Here is a 22,741-nt window from a genome sequence, read left to right on the forward strand (position 1 = left end):
AGCAGCAAAGAGCTGCGGAGAGGTCATCCTGGCAAACCACCCAGGGCACGGTACAGCGGCCTGGGCTTTGACTCCATCCATTTTGCTGGAAAGAAGTTGCTGTTTCTTATTCTGATGTTTGATTGTGTTTTATTAAGGAATGTAAATAAATTATTTCTGCTCAGAGACATCAGACCCAGAAAACCATTATTAGGAGCCGTGTAGTATTGCCCTTTCTTAACAGATATTTCTGCCTCTTAGTTGAGGCTTGGGAGGAATACTTGTAATGAAGGAGGAGGAGTTCTAACCGTCTATCACACTTGCATCAATGAGAACAACGTGTTTTCATGAGACGGTCAATCCTTCTGAAATTATTTTCCTACTGGAAACAAAGTCTGGTCTAGCACGCTCGTACAGGCTGGCTAATCCAGCCCAGCCAACTCTTTGGGATGTGGCAAAGCACAAACCCTGCAGCAATTTCCATGGCTCCGTCCTGGCGCGGCAGCGTCCCGGCCACGCGTGGGAAGTGGGTTTCTGCTTGCACAGATCATAGCGACTTCCCTGAACCTCCTGCGTTATTTAAGCGTGCGAGGGGATAACGAGGCTGGTGGTGGTCCCCAGAAGAGACCCACGGGGCTCACAACTTCATTACAGCCCCGCAAGAGCCGCTCGGGAGCCTTGTTGTAAAGAGCAGCAGATATACCTAGAATGAGCTAAGAGACTTTGAGACTCTCTTGCAACACGGGTTTCATAGCTGCGTCGAATTTAATGTGTGTTCGTGTTGAAAACTGACGGTAAAACCACAGCTGGCTGCCAACACCAGTGTGTGTGTGCAAATCCAGTAGCCCTGGGCTGAAAGGGATTAGAGATTGGTCAGTGGGTTTGTGGAGGATAAAGGGTAGAAAAAGGGAGGTGTGGTTGTTACTGACTTTTGAAATTGAAGATGCTCAGCCTAGGAATGGTTTCTGCACATTGACCTGGTCTTTTTGGGAAAAACCTGCGAGCAGCCGCCTGCGGCAGCACCAGGAAGGCTCTGGCTCACAGAGACTGTTACCCAAACGCTGGCCCCGTGGTGCTGACGCCTGCAGGATTCCTGAACTTCCTCTGACCTCCTGCCCAGCTGGAGCGTATTCCAGTGTGCAATGCCGGCTCCTCTGGTGTGTGTAGCCCCGGGGGGAATGTATAGCCGTGCAGCCTCTGCCAGCCATGCTGTCCCTGCCATCCCCAGGGACCCTCCTCCCTCCGTGCATCGACATCCCAGCCCTAGGCCGGGACGCCGGGCACAGCCACGGTGGGACGAGTCGTTACGGCTTCTACTGACCCTGTGGGTGCACAGTGGTTTCCCTTGCATGGAGGAACTACAACTCCAGAAAGGGCTCAGTTCAAAAGCAATTTCACAGCTATGCGCAACGGAGCAGGGAAAACTAAGCTCAGTGCAAGGTCTCTGCAAGTTCAGCCAGCTGCATATCAATTAATTTGCAGTTGCAAGATAAGCAGATCTGTCAGCACTACATTTTCTTTGAAACAGTGATTTTTGTTATGAGGGAGGTGGACTGAGCCTATCACAACAATCTCCTCTGCATTATTTAGCATATTCATCCAGCACGTTTGACTTTGTTTAAAAAGACTTTTTTTTTTTCCTAGAGATAAGAAACTCTGCCTTACATAGCGAGCTGACTGTGAAATGGCTTCTACACTTTTCCACTTGGTTAAGAGGCTTTATTATACTAAATTACTGGATAATCTCTGGACACACAGCCACAACACCACATCTTCTTCCTCTGCTTGTTTCACTTTCTGTCCCGGAGCTGCTCAGACCCATCCAAGGGTTCTCATTTGCCTGCGTTGGGAGTCGCTGTCCCGCTGCTTGTTTGGAAAGTTGGCATCAGCTCAAACTGTTGTTCTTCACAGAAACCTCCTTTCTCTTGCCGAGCTTTTCACGGAGGCTCATGCATTCTTCCTTTTTGCAGTTTCTCAGACCAAAATAAATATCTGATCTTACTCAGCAGAGCCCTTGGTAGGGCACATGGCAGCGCTCATGATGACAGTCAGTGTCTAACCCCGCTCCGAGCTGGAAGGACAGGGGTGTCCCTCGGTCTTTTTCTCCATCCCCTCTAGGAATTGGCACTTTCCTTATTAGACCACCACTCCTGATAGCCAAGGCTGAGTTCTGCAGCCCACTTTAAATCTGGATGTGCCCCACATCGATGGTGCGGGGAGACTAACTCAGTGTAATGCATGTAGTATCACAATGTGTATAATAGTAATAAATCTTCCTGTTGCTCACGTGAGTTAGCAGTGAGGAAAAGGCCTAGAGGATTGTTCAACACCAGCTGGTAGTTACCTGGGGGTGGAGGTCTGCTGCTGCGATGTCAAAGGCAAGTGTTGGGCTTTGAAAGTATCTTGAAGGAACCGTGAGTCACAGAAATCTTCCTTCTATACCTGTAAGAAATAATTGTGGGGAAGAGGCTGCTGCTACAGCCCCAGTTAGCTGGGGATCACCCTGACATCTGCCAAAGCATCTCCCTGGGCTGGGCTCCGCAGGTTTCCCTTGTTCCCTGGAGCTGCATGTGCCCACGGGATGCAAACGATCTCCTGTGACTTGGGGCAGTGAAAGGGTGTCTCTTCCGCACTGTTTAGAGGGGCTTCAGGATTCCTATGGGTGAAAGGTGCACTGAAAGTGCAGGCCAGGATTTATTTACCCGTATATAGTAATGACAGCTGGGTTTGGGCAGGCTGCAAAGCCTGCCTGTCTGCCCAGGCACTGGCCGTGCGGGTGAGCGAGAAGGTTCCCCTGTGCGGGGTTACAAGTGCTGCTGGTGTGGGGGACAGAGAGCACCACGCACTGTCCAAGTTACAGGAGGCGTGGGTTTGTACAGCTGCTGTGGATGTCTTTGTCCCTTTGCTTTTCCACACTTAAAGATTCTCAAATTTTACATTGGAGTAAGTTGGTACACTTTGTTTCAGACCACGTTGAAGGTGGTTTTTAACACGGTGCTCTACGTGCTCTGGCAAGCTCCAGTGATAACATCAGTTGCTGTGGCTAGTCATCACAGGCTGGGCTGGGCTGGGCAGCTGGACGGTGACTAAAGCAGAAATACTTGCAGTATTTTGCAGGTATTTGATGCAGAAACCAGCATCAAAGTTTGTCCGGAGTGCCCCAGCAGACCAGTTAGATGAAACAGCACGTCTGCAAGGCTCTTCGCCCCAAGGCCCGCAGCTGCCCTTGGGATCCGCAGGACGCTTGCAGATTCTGTCCTCACCGAGCCTTCTCTTCCACGTCCAGCTCCTGCGCAGTTCCTGTAACAGGGGCAGAGCCAGAATACGGACCTGCTCGGCCAAAACAAGGCGGGTTTGCCTCAGCTGCTTGGAATAAAGTGACAAAGGTAAGTGGTGGCATTGGAAAGCACCTTGAAAAGGGCTGTGAATTATAGAAATCCTCCTCGTGTGTCCGTAGGAAAGAACTAAACACTTCCATCACTTCTGGTTGGTAGTATAAACTTGTAGGCAAACCACAGTAGCCTAAAGTTGGGTTTCCTCAGTGACACTTTATTTTCTAAATGTACCTTTTCTGAAGAAATGGATCTGTCTTTGAAATATATCCCAGTAGTTTTGCACACTCTGAACACGAGGCTTCTTTTAACTGCTTTGAAAATCAAATTAATTAACACCCAGAGTGAGCAATAGGCACGTTCAGTATAACCATGGTTAATTTTCTTCAGTGACATGGGGTTTAGCCTTGCAAGCAAACAAAACAGCCCCCGGAACTGTGTGTTTGCTTGGCTGTGCTCTACAGAGACATCACATCCTACCAGATAACCTGCAGTATTCAGACCCGTCCTTAAATCACAGTTCCCTTGCATATGCAGGAGAAAAATAACATTGTGGGCAGTTCCTAGCAATCTGGAATAGATTTTCAGAACCACTCTGTTATCATATAGAACTACTCTAGACCTATAGACATTAGGGGTGAATAGAAACAAGAGGACAAGTGGTGCCAGACTAACGCACCCTCTAAGAAATAAAAATCTCCCTTGGCTGCTTTGGCACCACTATGAGTGCCCGTACCAGAGTTCACTGTAATCAGAGTCTTTTTCTTGAAGACAAAGGCTTTCCAAGGAGGCCTGATTCTCATCTCGGTGCCACAGATTATACACGTTGGCGCAGCTTCAGTTTACGCTGGTATTGAGATCAAGATCAGATCCTTGGACCTGCCTTCTGAAATCAGCGCAGCGATCTGATAACACTCCAGAGTGCAGATTTACAGCTGTGCTGCTGGTGGCAGAGTAGAATATACCATCTCTTCCTAGAGCTAATGCTGTATTTACATCAAAATAAAACTGTAAAATGTAAAATCATCTAGCTTCAGGCTCTTGCACTTCACTACAAATGCTTTGTCTGCCTTGGCTGACAAAATGCTCTTGGCTTTTGATCAAAGAAAAGCGAGTGGAAGCTGTTTTTCTCTTGATGTTAAGAAAGCTTTTGACAGAGAGAGTCCCTGCAAGACTAGTTAAAGACGCACCAGCCCTGCGCTACGCTCTGAAAACACATTGAAGAAAACTACACAGAACAATGCCGGTATGAAGTGATTTCTGCTCCGGAAAGGGCTGTAAGTAGAAATGCAGCCTTAGGGTTGGCTTAACGCTACCGGCTGTTCTGGCCGCCTACCTGGCCCTAAGGACAAGCTGCTTGTTACAGCTCGATGCTACTTGCACTGGTCAAAGGGGTTTGCCTGAAGCAGAGGCGGTGGTAGGAGAGGGTCTGCTGGAGTAATTAAGTCAGCGGCTTGGGGGAAACACCTGTAAAGTTTTAGAAATCTTGTCCTTTGGTTTCCAGGTGGCGGCCCGACCTCGGCTCAGCTCTGTGCTCGGCTCAGCAGGTAACTCGCATCTCCTCTACGCTGCTAAGACTGCACAGCAACAAAGCGTGACTAATTAAGGCTAGATTGGCCCAGACTGCAAAAACCACTACAGCCGTTTAATTAAAGGCCGTACCGCTGCACGTGGCTACAGAAGGCGTAAGTCGGAGCTGGGACGCACGGGGCATTAAACTCTTCTGTGAGCAGCACCCGGTAACTGCGAGCAAACCCCGCAGGGTTGTATTTTAAATTATATGTTTTGTGGAGAGGGGAGCGTGGGGTGGCACTCGGGCACTTGTTCCGGGCGCTGACGCCGGTGCCTGGCACCGGCGGGCGGTTAAACGCGCCTCGGGGGCCGCTGGGGGCTCGCTTCCCCCGCCGCAGGGGGCCGGGGCCGGGCGGGGAAAGGTCCGGCGGGGCCCCGGGGCGAGGCGGGGGAAGCTGCGGCCCGGCCCCGTGAGGGAGGACGAGCGGCGGGCGGGGCGGGGCCGCCGCAAAATGGCCGCCGCCTCCCGCCGCCCGCGGCCCGCCCCCCGCGGCCGTCACTGCCGGCCGCCGCCCCGCCTCGTTGAGGGCACCGGCAGCCGGGCGGGGACCCCGCCGCCAGCCCCGCTGCCCCCCTCCCCGCCCCGCTCCGGCCTCCGCTGAGGCGGCGGCGGGCGGCCCGAGCCCTCCGAGGCCATGTTCCCCCGGCCGCCCTTCCCCGCCGAGGGCCGGCGGGCGGGAGCCGCGGGCCGCAGCCGGGCGCGGGGCGCGGGCGGCGGGACGGTGCTGCTGCCCTCCATGCTGATGTTCGGCGTGATCCTGGCCTCCAGCGGGCTGCTCCTCATGATCGAGAAGGGCATCCTGGCCGAGGTGAAGCCGCTGCCGCTGCACCCGGCGGCGGGGGAGCTCTCCCGGCGAGGCGGCGGCGGTGAGGGGGGCCCCGGCGACCTGGAATCCGAGGTGCTGCGGGACATCCGCAACCGGACGATCCGCGCCGTCTGCGGGCAGCCGGCCATGCCCCGCAGCGTCTGGGAGCTGCCGGCCGGGCAGCGGCGGACGGTCCTCCGGCACCTCCTGGTCAGCGACAAGTACCGCTTCTTGTACTGCTACGTGCCCAAGGTGGCCTGCTCCAACTGGAAGCGCATCCTGAAGGTGCTGGACGGGGCGCTGGAGAGCGTCAACGTCAAGCTGAAGATGGACCACAAGAGCGACCTGGTGTTCCTGGGGGACATGAAGCCGGACGAGATCAGCTACCGCCTGAAGAACTACTACAAGTTCATCTTCGTGCGGAACCCGGTGGAGAGGCTGCTCTCGGCCTACCGGAATAAGTTTGGAGAGATCAAGGAGTACCAGCAGAAGTACGGGGTGGAGATCGTCAGGCGGTACCGGAAGAACGGGGGGAGTTCAGCTGGTGACGACGTGACCTTCTCCGAGTTTCTGCGGTACCTGCTGGACGAGGAGGTGGAGAGGATGAACGAGCACTGGATGCCCATCTACAACCTCTGCCAGCCCTGCGCCGTCAGGTACGACTTCATCGGCTCCTACGAGCGCCTGAACGCCGACGCCGACTACGTCCTCGAGCAAGTCCAGTCGCCCTCCTTCATCCGCTTCCCCGAACGACAGTCGTGGTACAAGCCCGTGACGGCGGAAACGCTCCATTACTACCTGTGCAATACCCAACGCCGGCTGATAAAAGAGCTGTTACAAAAATACATCCTGGATTTCTCCCTCTTTGCCTACCCCCTTCCCAACATAACCAGCGAATTCTGCAGGCAGTGAGTTGTTCATGTCCGGCTCTGGTGTGAATTCTGCCTACGCTGCAAGGATTTGCTCATGCAGCCGTTGCTGCGAACAACACGTCGCTGCAGGGCCTGTGAAACACACTATTCTATGCATTATTTCCTAATTTTATACTTCCTAGACTCTGTTTTATATAAAATATTATATATTGCCTTTGCTACTAGAATACTTTTTGTATTGTTCTGATTTTAATGTGTACATATGCCGCTGACTTGAGCACAGTAGCTTTTGTATATCTATTTTGCTTTAAATTCTTTGTTATGGCACAATATGGAAAACATCAGTAAGGAAATTGAGAAACATATATTTTTTCCTCCTTTTTTGTGTTTTGTACTAAATAGTATGCAATCAGAATATAGCGGTTGATGCGCTATTAACAATATAGTGGTTGATGCGCTAAAAATTAGTGGTGTTAAAACTGGTGCTGGATTAGACAGGAGTTAGTTTTTTTGGGTATGAGTAGAAGAAAAGGCTTTTATAAACTAGGCCCTATTTATCCTTTGTTTTCTCATCTGTAGATGGCGGTTAAATGAGGCTGGTCTTTTTTTCTGTAACAGTAGCACCTCTGGTTTTTATTACTATTATTAATTATTATTATTATTATTTACCATTGAAATAAAACTAGTGGTAGGATAATATTCACTTTTGTGCGATTTTAAGATTCAAAAGTACCAACTATTTACCCAGCATACCATATCAGGTGCAATATCAAGCCATAACACTTCGCTCTTCTCTCTCTCTCTCTGGATTAAAGCAATACAGACTCTGGGAAGACCAAAACCCAGCCTGGTTCCTGGGACGGAAAGCACCAGAACCCCCACCCGTGCCAGGGCAGCTCACAGCTTCCATGGGCGCCTGCGTGCCCACGCGCGTGCAAACCACCGTGGAAAATTACTTTCTCCATGTTTTGAACCAATGGCGACTTGAGGATTAGTTCTCCCTTTTTTTATAGATGTGCACACCATTTTTGTAGCTACTTGTATTTAATTACGGCTGATAAATTGTAAAAGTTTGGGAGATAATGTAGGATGTTGTTCCTGGGAGGCTGTGTCCTTGTTCCTAATAAAGTTTTTATATGAATCAGGCTGTGGCTTGGTGCTTTTCCTTGGATGTTAGTGTTTATTTGCGATCTTGGGGAGGCTTTCTGCCCCTTGTGCTAAGCCATGGTGTGAAAGTATGATGAATCAGCAGTTCCTGCCTTGATGAGTTTGTGTTTTAAGTGCCAGAGCAGCAGTAACAAGTGGAGAAAGAAACGCGTCCGCACCAAACGAGACCATTATGTGATGGGCAGCAGGATGGAAAGCAGCAGTCAGCAGCAAAGTAAGCGCCTAATTGGAGTTGATACAAGGCAGTAGGGGTGGGTTTAGATACTACAGGGAGTGGGTGGTTTCCTGGGCTTAATCTCTCAGAAAGGGGCAGGGAAAATTAAGGTGTTTTATTTAGGATTTGTGAGTGTCTGAAAGGAGGGCATGGAGCCACATCCACACAACCTCAAAGTGGTGGGATGAAAAATCCTGCCTAGGGCATGACTTAAGTAATGTAATAGGTTTACTGTATCTATAAACTCCTGGTGAAATCACCATCTCCTGCTGAAGTCAGTAGCCCAGCACAGTTTGAGTTGAGTGATTTTTACTTTTCCTGGTGAGATCACAGCCGGGCACAAGAGCAGTGACTGGCGCGTTCGTGGACTTCAGCTCCTGGCTGCGTCCTCGCCTCCGCAGCCACCTACCCTGTACAAAAAATGGGTTAGAAGTTGGCTTTGCTCTCCTTGTGCCCAGTCTGAAACCTGCAGAATTTCTGTCTGTCCCCAGTGATTTTGGTGACAACACAGGAATGTTTGGTGCCCGGTGCTGGAAGAGCTGGAGCTCTCTCTTGTTCTCCAGCCAAAAGCGCCAGATACCAGCTGGGAATCTGATTGTATTTTGTAAAACTGATGCTGATGTGGGGTGGTCTGAGTTTTAATTAAGCCTGACCTTCAGGTCTCTAACTAGGAATGAGCTGGTTAGACTTTACTATCTTTGTCTGCTTCTGTGAAGCTGAGGGAACGCTTCCTGCTTGTTTAGCGGTTGGGTTTTTAATTAAATGTTTATTTCTCAGTAGTTTTAAAGGTTTATGCCGCTTGTTTATTTATCTGCTGCAGCTTCTGTTCTCTATATTAAATTTTTTGTCTCTTGTCTCCTTAATCTAATTTATTGCACACAGAAGGATTTTGCTTTTCTTTGACTGTCTCTTACTCCTGTGCTGGTTGTCATTGATCACCTTCTTCTCTTTAAATAAAAGCAAAACAGCCTCCCACCTCCCGTAAGGAGGGTTTTAATGCAGACAAAACCTGCAAAACCTCGTAGCTTGGGTAGAAGTTTGTCCCATCCCTGGCAAAAATGTATGGAGCATGGAAAAGTCTCCCAAAAGCTGAAGCAGAGGGCATTTTGTCATGTACCTTTAAAGCTTATTTCTCTTACTTGATTGAGGTTACGGACTATCTTTGATTTTCTTATCACTTTGCTGCAAGTCAGCAAATATGAAAAATCAGTTAGGTTTCCATTAGTGATACTTCATTTTATCCATGGCCAATAATACAATTTCCTGAGAAAGCTTTTGGCAAAGTAGGAAGAAAAAAAAAGTAATCTCCCTCAGCAGCTGTATAATTTCTTTCTTTTGTCAGGTGTTTCTCTGGTGTGGAATAAATCAGGAGCAAATTCCACAGCTGACGGCAACTGCTGGAGGTGAGAGATGCCGGGCAGGAGCCAGCCCTCCTCTGCGGGGACGTGGAGAGCGGGGAAAGGGGTAACATCTCCAAAAGCAGGGAGGAGGAGATTTCATAGCATCTTAAGTACAAATGAGGAGGAAACCATAAAGTTATAAACTGTTTTGGTTTAATCAAACTGTTTAACACTTCTGCTTTCTGATCTGTTCCAGTTTGGCAGCTGCTTTTACCACCGTTCTGACTCTGTGCTTGCAGCCACCCAGCAGAATAAAAAGGTGATCTTTCCTCTTTTGAATGATGATATTGTATTGAGCCTCAACACTGTACTCAGTGCCCCAAACTTCCCCAGGTAAACAACTCGAGGTTTTGGCATTGGGGTTTTGTCACTGCATTTCCCTCACTTGCTTTTTTTAATTTCGTACTGATAAATCCCAGCCCTGACCCTGCTGTTCTCGTGTTTTCCCTGTAGAAGTGTGCCTGGGTAGTGGAGATGCTCCAGTGGTTTAGTTCCATCTCATTGTATGGAGAACTTCTGATTCCCTCTAAATTACCACAATGTTATTTTAATTTATCACTAGTTCCTTCTTAGCCTGCCTACCGAAAAACAAACAAACAAAACAAGAAGCATTTTACGTGCTCATGAATTTTACCATTTATGTGCATGTGTTTATTCTTCCTTCTCTGGTAACTCTTGGACCCGCTAATCCATTTTGCCCAAAGTTGAGGGAAGAATTTATTTTACTCCATCCTTTCATCGCTCACAGCTCTTGTGGTCTTAACGCAGTGTTGCAGAAAGGGATCGAGTGCTTCGCTCTCGTCGTGTGAGCGCTGGTGATGAACGGGGACCCAGTGATTTCTCTTTCCCTTGGATCAGCGCCTGCACAATGGCCAGAGCTGCGTGTGCTTGCCTGCCGTGATGTGGAGCACGGAGCTCCCTTTAGTTCCACAGATGCTGAAACTGTCCTCTGCTAATGTTTTTCTACCAGAGAAGGAATCACCTTAAGGCAGCTAGGGCACCTTAACAATTGGTTTTATCCTAGTGCTTGGCTGCTAATTGCAGGGAAACTTCCCAGGTGTTTTACAGATGCTTTAATCCCTTGTTTAGGAAAGGCAGTGATCGGAGAAGGCAAGGGATGAAGAGTCTAGGAGGGACAAATCTCTCTTGGAAGGTCAAGTTCCCCAGGTTCATGTTGCCAAATACCTGGCTCATGACATGGTTAATTTGCAGGTAGGGAGTCACGCTTGGTGCGTGTTCAGTCCTGGGCTGCTCGCTGGCAACAGTTGTGCCTAACTCCAGACAGGAATATGTTTCTATATTGTATTATGTTGTTATATGTATATTATGAGGAATATATAGATGTAACAATGTGAGGTTTTGTGCTGGAGGGAGCACAGGGGCATAAAATCCTTTGTCTCAGAAGATAACTGTCCATCACTGCTCGCTGTATTGTCTTCCTCCCTGGCCGGTGTATCCATGTCTGTCCAGTTCGCTGACATCTCTTTTTGCTGAAAGGAAAAAAGTCCCAGTAGCCAGCAAGTAACGTTTTCCAAAGCCAGTTACCAGCTTCCTAAATTGTTGTAACTCTCCGTTACAGGATGTAATCGCAAAGAATTCCCCATTTATACAGGCATGCATTTATGTCATGCTAATTTCTAGGATGTCTCTTTGCTTTAGAAGTTCATTACAGGTTTATCTACATACAAACATTTTGTTGCCGCGCACAAAGAACTAAAAATAAGCAATTACAACCTGTCGCAATTATTTTTTTTAAATTCATTTCCTGGGTTATTTCTCATAGATCATCTGTTACACCTGAGATTGATTTCCTTGCTCATGGAAAAGTCTGGTTAAGGTGATCCTCTTGTGAAAGGAGGCTCGTGTGTGCAGTTCCTTAACGACCTGTGGAAAAGATCTCGATTTCTGCAGTGCTGAGAGTACTGTAGCTCTGAGCATGTCCATCGGGAATGACCACTGAGACATGGAAAAACCTCTGTGTGTGGGAGGGAAGGTCCCTGTTTCCCGGTGATTAGCCACATGTAGGGCATTTTCTGAGAGGCCTGGGAAATCAGTCCCTGTTCTGTCTTTGTCTTGTTTAAATAATTGCAGTGAACATGTTTAATACCTTCGGCATTGTGCTTGGACTACACTGGTGGAGAAGAGGAGAACCGTTTGGTTTTTGGCATTCGGAGCTGCTGGTTTGGCATTCCCCTTTGGATGAGGGAGCAGGACAGGTCAGGATCCTTTGCTGTTTCAAAAATATTATTTCATGTGTCATCTTCTTTACCGATTCCAATGTTACACCTGCAAAGCCTCATTTCAGCATACCTAAAACCTAAGGGGTTGGCTTTTTGCAACGCAATGCTGGGAATGGGTATTGAAGCTTCAGTGCACCAAAGAAATGACTTTAACCTGTATGATTTGGGAGGGTGGTCTGGTGAGCCAGCTCTGGTGATGAGGAGCCCTCACTGAGCTAAAATTTGGCATCTACACCCTGATGTCTCTGAATTTCTAAACCAGGGTCATTGCAGTCGGCCGCTTGCAGGAAGAAAAAGGTTTTAAACATGTTCCCTCTGGTCTCCACACTGAGCTCCAGAGCGTATGTCAGATTTTTCCTCTTTCCTGTGGAGCTTTTCCTATTGCTTTTGCAAAAATAAGTAACTTCCTTGCCAGGCACTGGTGCTGAAGTAAATGCATTAACACTGCCAGTCACCTCGCTGGCTGGTAGCCATGACCCCGTATCTAGCAGGAATAAAGCTTTCTGAAACACGGCAGGAGCAAGCAGTGCCGTGGACAGCTGCTTTAATGCCTGTAAAAGGCACAAAACCAGCTTTCAACCTCGTTTATGATGGAGGAGAATCACCATGGAGCGTGTCTCTTACTTTTAGCTGCATTTCTTTTTTATGCTGAACCACGAGCATCCTTGGGACGTTTCTTCCATCACAGGAAGGATTTTGAAAGAGCCAAAAGAAGATGTCTCCAATGGATCTGCTGTGTATAATGAGGCTGAGTTATTTTGGTGGAGTCAGTGTTCCATACATACCTGCTCAGGGCTTATCAACAGTGTTTTATTGTTGGGGATCTGAGCTGTACTGAAAGAGCTCCTTGTAATTAGAGACCCCCATGTCATTTTTGAGGACTTGCACCTATAGTCTCTTGGTGGGGGTTGGCTGTGATTTTAGAGATGCTTATTCAGTTGCACACACTGTCTGGGAGCAGGGACTGGAGCTCAGGTCAAACTGAGCAGGGTGGTTTTCCCAAGATTTTGGTGCCAGATGGAGGAAACTTCATGAGATGGGTCCTTCAATGAGACTTTTTGCCTTTGGAGCGGTTCTGAGCAGACCAGGGAAAGAGTTCTTGGATCAAAACCCCATGGTCAAGGACTGAGAGGTAAATAGAGTTTGTAAAATCATATGAAAGCCTTGAACTAAGGCACTACAGCAATGCAACGAGCTATTAAATGAGCTTCCCCCTTTTCTGGTTCACACAGATGAAATGCTCAGCCCTCTGCCTAATAGGCTGTGGGTAAGCAGTGTGGGGTTTTTTATCCTGCAGTGGCAAGAAAGTTTGTCTTGTTTTTTGGGGCAAAGTTTATTTGTGGATGAAGCCAAATCAATACCAGCTTGCTTTCCTAAGAACTTTTATTAAAAGATCAAAAGAAATAGGGACATGAGCCTCTCAGCTGTAACATTGTCAGTGATAGAGCTCAGCAGTACAGCAAGATTAGTCTCCTGGGATGAATGGGATGAAGGTCCCAGATGTCCTCAGCGTAGGACATATCCCTCTGCAGACACATTTAGGTCTGGATTCCCTTCTCGTAGCTCCCAGGTAGAGGCTGAGTGGTCCTGGATCCCTCTGCCTAGTGCAGGAGTAGGGGTCTCCAAGGGCTGGATTGCACCTGGAGATGCCCCACCAGACCAGATGAGGGTGTGGGTTGAGGTGGTCTCTGCGTTCCCCCTCCTTGCTCACAGCCTGGCTCGTTTCTTCAACATCTTTTGCAGATCAGCCTCTCTGTACAGCCCAGGAGTGTGACCTCCCTGGCATCAGACAAGGTTTTCCCCAATGAATCTGAGGGGCAGGATTTTGTGTGAATCCCGTCAGTGCAATTGGTTTATCCAGAGTGTATCGTAGACTGGTTTGGGCTGGAAGGGACCTTAAAGATCACCCAGTTCCACCCCTCTGCCACGAGCAGGGGTACCTTCCACTAGCCCAGGTTGCCCAAAGCCCCGTCCAACCTGGCCTTGAACCCTTCCAGGGAGGGGGCAGCCACAGCTGCTCTGGGCAACCTGTGCCAGGGCCTCACCACCCTCACAGGGAAGAATTTCTTCCTTAGATCTCATCTAAATCCTGACCTACAAGCTCTCAGCTGGCTCCTCACCCATCCCCAGGCAGAGCTCGGTGCTCTCCAGCTGGGCACTGACATAGAGGGTAACCCCCCCTCCTCCTTTCCCTGCCTGTCCCCCCTAAAGAGCCCGTGTCCTTCCATCCCAGCACTCCAGCCGCAGGAGCCATCCCCCCATGGCTCCCTGATGCTAAAGCCCGTAGCCCTGCAGCTGTGCCCACGTCTCCAGCGCCTCCTGGTTATTCCTCATGCTACGTGTGTTTGCACAGGGGTGTTTCAGTTGGGCCCCAAGGAAGCTGACTTACTGGCTGGAATTGCTTTGTGCTGCTCCTCAGGTGCTCTCCTGCTGCCCTGGGACCCCTCGCCAGGCTCTGGGCAGCTACTGCTGGCACTGCCACCAAACTGGTAGGAGTGGGGTGGATTGAGGTTCCCCAACAACTTTAGTTTAAAGCCCTGTTCACCAGCTTGGCAAGTCTACCCTTTTGACTGTTTATCTACCCTTTTTACCATTTATCCACCCTTTCTACCATTTATCTGCCCTTTCTAGCGTTTATCTGCCCTTTCTACTGTGTATCTACCCTTTCTACTGTTTTCTTTCTGCAGGTGGATGTAAAAATTTTATTACAGGTCTGCTTTTATATGCAAGGCTTAGATAGTGTCTGCATGCAACAGCAAGATGAATATCTGGAGTAAACCACAGTGTTTTTTATTTGTGTGCTTCAGGCATGACTTGGCTCTTTACCAGAGCTGCTTCCTGTGCTCTCTGTTGGTGAAAATGCACCCAAAAAGGCTGGTCCTGTGTCCAAGGGATGTCTAAACGCTCCTGCCTGGTTTTTTGGTGAACTCGTGCAGAGCATGCCCTGCCTTGCCCTCTTGCAATGCGGGACCAAAGGGCACCAAAGCAGCTAAAGATAAAAATGTTGAGTTCAAAAGGTGCTGGGATGGCGCTCCGACGTCGGACTGCTGTTCTCTCAAAGACCAGGCGTCTTTCCACGTTTGCTTTTGCTGAGGTTGGAAAAAGCTTAGGGAAAAAAGCAAGCAAGCTGGAGATGGGTTTGAAATGTCATCTGGAGCTGACAGCAGCGCCCATCGGGGCAGGCTGCGGAAACCTCCGGGCTGGAGCTGGGGTTTCCTGGCGGCTCGGCGTACACACACACGTGCCTCAGCCACCGCCTGAGTCATGGAGGGGTTTGCTCAGTGAAGGGAAAAAAAATAAATACATGAATCGAGTGAAAACATCACAGAGGCTTCTAGAGCCCTTTTGTGGGTAATGATATCAGCAAAGATTTGCCAAGGCGGCGGGGCTCCGCCATCACCATGAGATCCACAAAGGTCCCGGAAAAGGACAGCAAAGCCATTGTCAAAGGCATTGTAAAAGGTTGTGGGGAAGGGTGGGACATTCAAATCTTTCCTTTTGGAAGTCTGCATTGCCTGGGTCTCTTTTTTTCTTTGCAGGATTGCAGTTTAAAAGATGCCTCATCTAATTGCCCAGGCAGGCAGCGAGGTGGGGGCACGGACCCGAACCCGCCGTGCCAGAGCCTGCTCCTGCTGGAGCCAGGGACTCCACGCGATGCTCGGAGCAGAACTGGTTTTCATGGTCGCCCGCAGGTTTTAAATGAGATTTTATGAAAGAGAATGTAGTTTCTCTGGCCACCAAGAAAGAGCTTCCTTTTGGGGAACCCCTGGAAAATCTGTGTTTCCTGCCAGCAGCCCCGCTTCCTTGCCTCCTCATTGCCATCGAGGTGTCTCCAGTCCCAGTTCTGTACTAGTTTGTGTTGGGAGATGACAGGAAAAGGACTTCATTGAAAAGAGTTCAGTGCAAGGGGCTGCTGCTGGCTGTAGGCTACTGCAAAAGTAAGTGGTAACAAAAAAAAGTGAATGTACAAGCACAAAATGCTTCTTACTTAATTTGCTATTTTTCTAATGAACAGCCAAATTATTGGTTGACTTTGAAGTTAGTTGTCTTCTGGGAGAAGAAATACCTGTGTTACCCTAAGAAAGCTGTTCTGGGTGAGACCTCTGGGGCCAAAATTAGGGAGAGGCCAGTGGAACCTCTAGGCTGAGATTTGGGAGGGGCTTGTAAGACTTCCATGGCTCCAATTTGCAAACGAGCCAGGTATGAGCTGGGGTCCCTATATCCCAACGAGGAGCTAGAGAAGGCAGGACAGCAAACTTACACAAAATATTTATCATTTCACAGCAGTAACAGCCGCGTGTGCTGGTAGTGGGCAGAAGCGATGAGCTCCATCCCCTCTGGGGTTTTGCTACACCAAGTGCTCAGCAGCAGCACTGGCATCTCAGGTGTCTTTTCATGGTGTGATGACACACAAGCCCATTCATAGCATGTTCCATCATTAATTTTAGGCTTTCCAAGAGCTGAGATACAACATGATGGAAGCTGATGCTTCTTGCAAGAAGGGGACAGAGGGCAGAGGACCTCTTTGGCCTAGGAAGGGGCTGGGGGCTAAGAGGCATAAAGCACATCTTCCCAAGAGACCCCAGGGTGGTTTTGACAGACCCAGATCAAAGCTCCCATTGAAGCAAAGAAATATCTTTTCATTAGGGAGAGGGAGATCTCATTCAGGCCCATGCCAGCTGGGCTTGGCATTGTCTGAGTGCCCCAACGCACGTCGTGGCTTCCAGTGTCAAAAGTGTCACTGGATGAGGCTCTTTCACACAGCATAAACCGAGCAAAGGAGGAACGGTTGGATGAAAAGCAACGTGCCCAAGGGATGGCCCCCCCGCACCCCTCAGCTATTATTGCAGCTATTTTGCATTTGAATGAGAACTTTCTCCTTTTGCAGCCCACTTCCTTCTGGGGCTTGAATTGGCAAATGGAGTTGTTAAAAATCTCCAGTCTTGAGACCTGACAAAAGATGGTTGCTATGGAAATAATGGAAGTTGCATCGTGAGCAAAATATCTTCAGGCCCAGAGCCAGCAGGAAGGAGGAGGGGACACCCTGTCGGTCACGCAACTTCTGCGGGAGCCCACGTGCCTCCACGAGATTTCCCTCGGATACCCTTACTCTTGGCAATTTGTCCTTTGGCTCAAAAGAGCCACAAATGGAGAAATCAGAAGTATCAACTGGATGGAAAAGGCTTGTACAAACCTCATCTGCTCTTTCTCCAGCGCTTGTGCCACCAAATTAAGCAGTGGCCCTGCGTGCAGATTTATTCCTCTGCATAGGGTTTGAATCAGTTGATTTATTCAAAAGCAGCTCTCTTCAGGCTAATGAAAAAATCTGTCCAGCAATACTCCCATTCCTTGAGAAATGATATGAAGAAATTGGAAGATGAGGACAAATTCATGGCTAAAGCTCTTGCCTGCTGTTGTACGGTGTCCACCCACTGAGTTTGGCAGTAGGCCAAGCCATGAGGTGTTGACCTGCTTTCTCTTTGCATCAATGAAAAGCTTAAAAATAGGCAATGAGCTTAAAAGAAGAAACCAAATATATATCTTGTCTCTGGGAGTGCCTATCCAAGAAAATCACGCATGCTAAAATCAGTTCAAGTGCTAGGATTTCCAAGAGCAGCCACCGGATGGTCGGAAAACTGGATGATAGATTGTGGGTCCAAGGGTGGCAGACGTGGGCTTCCCGTCCATGGTACCATTTACCTGTATATTTGTGGGGATTTGGAGTCAAGGTGGCAGAATTCTGAATTTTAGGACTGTGTATCTTAGAGGGAGCTTGATCTCCCCCAGGTTGGCATTGGGTAAGAAATTATAATTGGTTTCAAGTGAGGTGTAAATTTGGGAGCAGATGGTGACGTGCAGCTTCTAGACCAGATCTCAGAGAACTGCATTTTAATCTGAAGAATTTCATCATTCAGAACCAGCACATTTGCATCAAAGCTGAACTAACTGCAAGCATTGGGCTATGGCAACTTGGGAAACTGGGAATGTGCCGTTGCCGACACACAAAGAGAGGGGTCGGGTGGCTCTGGGATTAGTAGTGTGCTTACGGATCATTTTACTACATCAGCTCCCAAATGTGTGACATTAGGGGGGAAAAAAAAATACTATCTCCTGCCCCTGATCCCTTCTTAGCCCCTGCACAAGGAATTAGAGGGTTTGTCTTTGCCACAGGTAATTGCAAGGCAGCCCAAAAACGTGTCCATGGGGATGTGACTTTGAGGGACATGTCTCTACCTGTGAAGTTTAGCTGGGGGGAGTCACATCTTTCCATGGCCTTGTGGGGGTCAAGGATGGAAAAAGGCCCTTATATCCCCTGGGATGTGTTTGCTGAAGGTGGCGGGGAAAGAGGAATCACAGCTCCAGCTACAATGGCACACACAGGGTGGCATGAAGTCACATCTCTCCTTGCTTCCAGAAGTAAGAGATCAACAAAGTACTCGTGAAGATGCTAAAGGAAAAGAGAGGTGCTGAGGTCTGGGAGAGAGAAACTGCCCCCGGTAAGGTCATACAGAGGAGAGGGAATTCGCGTTGCACGCACACTTCCTATGTATCCCAAGGTAGCTGCATTAAACTCTGCTTTTTTGGTCATTAAACTCTGCTTTTTTTGGCCATCTGCTAGAGAAATAGCCAGCTCACAGCAAGAAAGGGAGAGTGGCTTTGTTTTAAAAATAAAAAAAAAAATCCCACTGGTTAAAATCATGCCTGCTGTTCCTTGCAGCTAGTTTTGAATGGCTTGCTGACCATCAGCAATTAGCACTTGGGTATCAATGGCCAAACCAGGCAATTAGGAAAGAGCAGGAGTGTTAAAGCTCCAGCTTTCTCCCAGCTAAGTGGCAGAAGCAGAGCTGGAGCCTTTAATGGGGGTGGGTCCACGCAGGTGTGAGGGTCGGCTGCCGGTCATGGCTAGCCATGAACAATACCAGCCAGCTGATAGAGACGTGTCTTGCTTGCCGGTAAGCGGTGCCTGAAGAGGCTGTTCTTAATTATCTTCTGGCTCCCAGCAGCAGAGATCATCGCAGCCCCAGACCAGAGGCTTGTTGGGCCAACTCCTGCATGTGCCTTGGTGAAGGGCTTTTCACCAACGCTGGGAAGGGCTGTTGGCCAACTGGCATCGGGCAGGTGCATCCCAGGGATCCAGGTCTGATCCAGCTCCTCAAGTCAAGAGAGGATTTTTCAAATTCTTCAGATAAATTGGTAAGCCACAGAAGTGGCTTTTAAGCAACCAAACTTCCCCTTGGACTCCTGAAATGAAGGTGAACTAAAGGAACTTCTGCAGGATGGACACCTTCTTGGCTGTCCACTGTCTGGTTGCTTCACCAGCACCATATGCAGGTTGTCCTTGCTGGGGACCTTCTCCCTCGAAGAGCTTGGGCAGATTTTGGCCAAGAGCTCTGCTGAGGACTGGGCCAAGAGGGCCACAGCCAGCTCACTTGCAGTCAGGCCCGTTTGTTGAATTCGCCTGTGGAAAAGACCAACTTTTTTCTCATTTCAGCAGATATGACCCCAGCACACACATGGAAGAGATTTGAGAGCAAAGATATCATTTTTACAACCTGAATGGAGTCCCAGTTTTGCAGAATGAAACGATCGTGTGTTGGGGTCTCTGGGCACAGCTCCAACCCGAAGCACGGTCTGCTCTCCCTCGATGGGAATTACCCGTCGCCTTACACTTCCCAGCAGGACTTACCATCAGCTGCAGTGAAGTAGGACCTGTTGCTACAGCTTCCTCTCAAAGACAGGCTGATAAAGCAGTTAAAGAAAAGAAAGTATCCATATACAACTGCAGGGAGGAGAGGGAGAAGAGCATCGTGTCAAAAATCTGCTTTCCCGTGCTTTTTCCATCAGCATCCCGCGGCTGGTCAGCTGCTCCCAGCTTTTCTCCAAGTTGTGTGCAAAAAAAGCAAACAGATCCTTCTGGAAACTCTGGCATCATGTCCCCAGCACCCAGGGGTGCTCTGCGTCCCTGCCCGGGGTATTTCATAGTGCCCCAGGAAGTGTTTTGTAGGTGCAGTCCCATGTGGGGGGTGAGAGAGGCTCTGCTGACCTCCTGAACTCAGTTTTCTCATCTCCTTAGTGCACGTTAGAAGAACAGGCAGGAGGGTGATTTTTTCCATCCCTCCAAACTTCCTCAGCGCTGCCAGTTCATGCTTTATATTACAGCCCCATTCAGCAAATTACTTCAGTATGCACCGATGGCGTCACAGGCTGTTAAAAAGAATAATAGGGAAGCAACCGTGGGAAAAGTGCTGTAAGACTTCCGAGGTTCCTGGTGCGATCGCAGCCCGGATGAGTGCCCGCAGCCGGGGGGTTTTGCTGCACCAAAAACTCCCCCTTTTTTCCCCCCCCCCCCCTTTGTCACTGCAATGTGAGCAGGACTGCAGAGCCCCCGCAGCACTTGGCTGTGGCTCTGCTTGGGGGAGATGCTTTGCGTTGCTTCAATGCTGCGGCCCCGCGTTGCAACGCTGAGACCTTCATCGCCGGCATGGATGAGCCTGTGGCTCAGCACGGGGTGACTCCTGCTGAGAGCTTGGCTTAGCCAGCCCTAGAGCTCCCTGTGGGTGCCCAGAGCCTGCCTTCCTCCCGAAAACAAAGCCTATAAATCACTGCAGATCGATCCCAGCATCCAGCACATCCACCTGTTGCTGTTGGATTTTTACGCTTCACCATCAGCCACGGGCAAGCGCTGCCTGTGCGGCTGCTTTGGTGATGCACGAGCCAAAAAGCCCTCTGTTTGCCCTTAAACTGCAAGCTGGGTCTGCAGAGCATATAGGTTGGCTGTCTGTGATGGGAGCTGAGAGGGCAGCTCTGCAAAGCTGGAGCAGCACCTGAAGTTTTCACAAAGAGTTTTGCCAGAGCAGAAATTTTCAGCGGCCCAAGTTCTTTCAGCTCGAAATCAGACCTGCCCCAGCGAGGCTGCAGGAAGCCGCGGCTTTATGACATCCAGTGTTTGTGTCTGGTTAACAAATCCTGTGAAGAGTGATTGAAGGAGCTGGGGCTGTTTAGTTTGAGGAGGAGAAGGCTGAGGGGAGACCTCATCACTCTCTACAGCTACCTGAAAGGACATTGTAGAGAGGTTGGTGCTGGTCTCTTCTCACAGGTAATGAGTGACAGAACAAGAGGGAATGGCTTTAAACTCCAACACCGGGAGGTTCAGACTGGACATTAGGAAAAAATTTTTCACAGAAAGAGTGGTCAGACAGTGGAATAGGCTGCCCAGGGAGGTGGTGGAGTCACCATCCCTGGATGTGTTTAAGAGTTGTTTAAATGAGATGTTGGGGGATATGGTGTAGGGGAGAACTTTGTAGAGTAGGGCTGATGGTTGGACTTGATGATCCCAAGGGTCTTTTCCAACCTGAATGATTCTGTGGTTTGGTTGCAGTCTAATGAGGAAAACAAAAAAGTTAATGTAGACACCAGCTATTTGGCAAATAAAGCAAAACCCACAGCAGATGGTTGTAGCATTTCAAGGACCATCCCAGGGGCTGGCAGGACAGGGCTCACCTGGGGCTGTGCTGATGCCAACCCTGTTTGGGTACATACTTGTATTTGTGTAATTTGTGTATTTTGCACAAATTTGTGTATTTGTGCACTTCTGTGCAGCTCACACCAAATATTGGAGGGGGAATAAGCCCTGGAGCAGTTTTTGTGTTGCTCCTGCAGCATTTGAAGCTCTTATGTGCATAAGTCCTGCACGTCTTGTAACGGCCAGAGGCACCGTGCTGTGCTGGGCGTTCGGCATCTCAGAGGGTGTTGTCAGCGGGGCTGGGAACCGAAACTGAAATCCCGTCTCACACAAAATGTGGGAGTCTCCTGCCTTGGTTATATGCGACCTCCTCCCGGTGTCAGGGAATTTTCCAGGTCTGTTTTGCACTTGCCTATAAAGACATAATGAGGTGGCTTCCTTTTCTTCTGGAAAAAAACCCACCTTTTGTTTTTAAAACTTACCAAAAGCCTTTTGCTTTGCAGACCCAAACCACAGAATTATAAATTGCGTCTTCTGTTTGCTTTTAGCGCAGCTTGACGGGATTTCGAGCCAAGAAGCTCAACGAATTTGCTTTATACCTCTCCGAAGCGCCACAGGGAGCCGCGGAGACCTTGCTGTGCCGCAAGAGAGACTAAAAGTAAAGCACCGTCGGGGTTCACCTGCGAGCTGCAGGGCTCCCGGCGGGGAACGGCACCTTTCGGCGGCTCTCGGGAGCTGCACAGCATCACAGCCGCGCTGGACCGTGCTGGTAAGGGGTGTTTGCTGGTGGGAGCTCGGGCAGTAGAAGAAATGGGAAACAACAACGCTTTGGGGCTTAAATGCATCCTTCTGCTCTCTTAAAAGGGCTGGGGGTGTATTTCCCCCCCTCCATCCAACACGTGGGGGTTGGTGGTTTGGAAATAAGCTCACAGCAACCAGCAAAATGGTGTTTATGGCTGTAGCTCTGCTGGGGAGCATCAGGTGAGGAGGAAAACAGGGCTGCTAAAACCAGCGACAGCCCGGTGAAAACCCTGCTGAAGCTGTGCCTGTCTGGCAGATTTTTAAGACACCGGAATAATAGTGAGGAGTGAAGGATAAAGAGCTAAATAACCCAGCTGGGTCCGGGCTCTGCTTTTCTGACAGCAGCGGAGCAGGACTGAGGCAATTCAGGCTCATTTGCAAAACAGCAGCTAAGCCTGGGAAAAGGCCAGGCAGGGGGAAAACAGCAAAAGCTTGAAATTTAAAACTTGAAAATAGAATAAATGCACTTAAATATCCAGATCCCCACACTCCTTGCTCACCTCCATCCCGCTGCGTGGGGCTTATTAGCAAGTCCAAGTGGGTTTCAAGCTGATTAAAGCCCTGTGAGCAGCAAGCCTGGCCTTGGGGGGAATAAAGTTGTTCTGAAGGATGGCAGGGGCTGGGAGGTGGTTTGGCGAGGAGGTGGGGACGTTCAGGGCAGCAGCGAAAGCATCTGGTTTCCTGAAAAAGCGCTCTTCTCGCTGGGCGGGAGGGCAGATTTTTGTTGCCCTTTCCCACTGCGCGCTCACAAAGGGCGGCAGCACTGCTGGGCGACTGCTGTTCCCGCTCCATGGAGCCAGGCCGGAGCTCGGACTGGGTCTGGCAGCAAATTCCCGGTGCTGACGGGACAATGCTGCAAAGGCACAAAGTCTCTGTAAAGCACCATGTCTGCCCC

At 49.4% G+C, this 22,741-nt stretch overlaps 1 protein-coding gene across 1 annotated transcript; it reads left to right on the top strand.

Annotated features, from left to right (window-relative positions):
- The first annotated feature begins 5,426 nt into the window (after nt 1–5,426).
- CHST14 (carbohydrate sulfotransferase 14) lies at nt 5,427–7,702 on the top strand. The gene has a single exon (XM_074842387.1). The coding sequence runs from the start codon at nt 5,519–5,521 to the stop codon at nt 6,599–6,601; it is 1,083 nt and encodes a 360-aa protein (XP_074698488.1). The 5' UTR covers nt 5,427–5,518; the 3' UTR covers nt 6,602–7,702.
- Nucleotides 7,703–22,741: the final 15,039 nt, after the last annotated feature.

This window comes from Strix aluco, chromosome 16 (genome assembly GCF_031877795.1).
Source record: "Strix aluco isolate bStrAlu1 chromosome 16, bStrAlu1.hap1, whole genome shotgun sequence".
NCBI classification, from domain to species: Eukaryota; Metazoa; Chordata; class Aves; order Strigiformes; family Strigidae; genus Strix; species Strix aluco.

Excerpts from the sequence above, each read along its gene's own strand:
- CHST14 (XM_074842387.1), top strand. The coding sequence starts at position 5,519 with ATGTTCCCCCGGCCGCCCTTCCCCGCCGAGGGCCGGCGGGCGGGAGCC.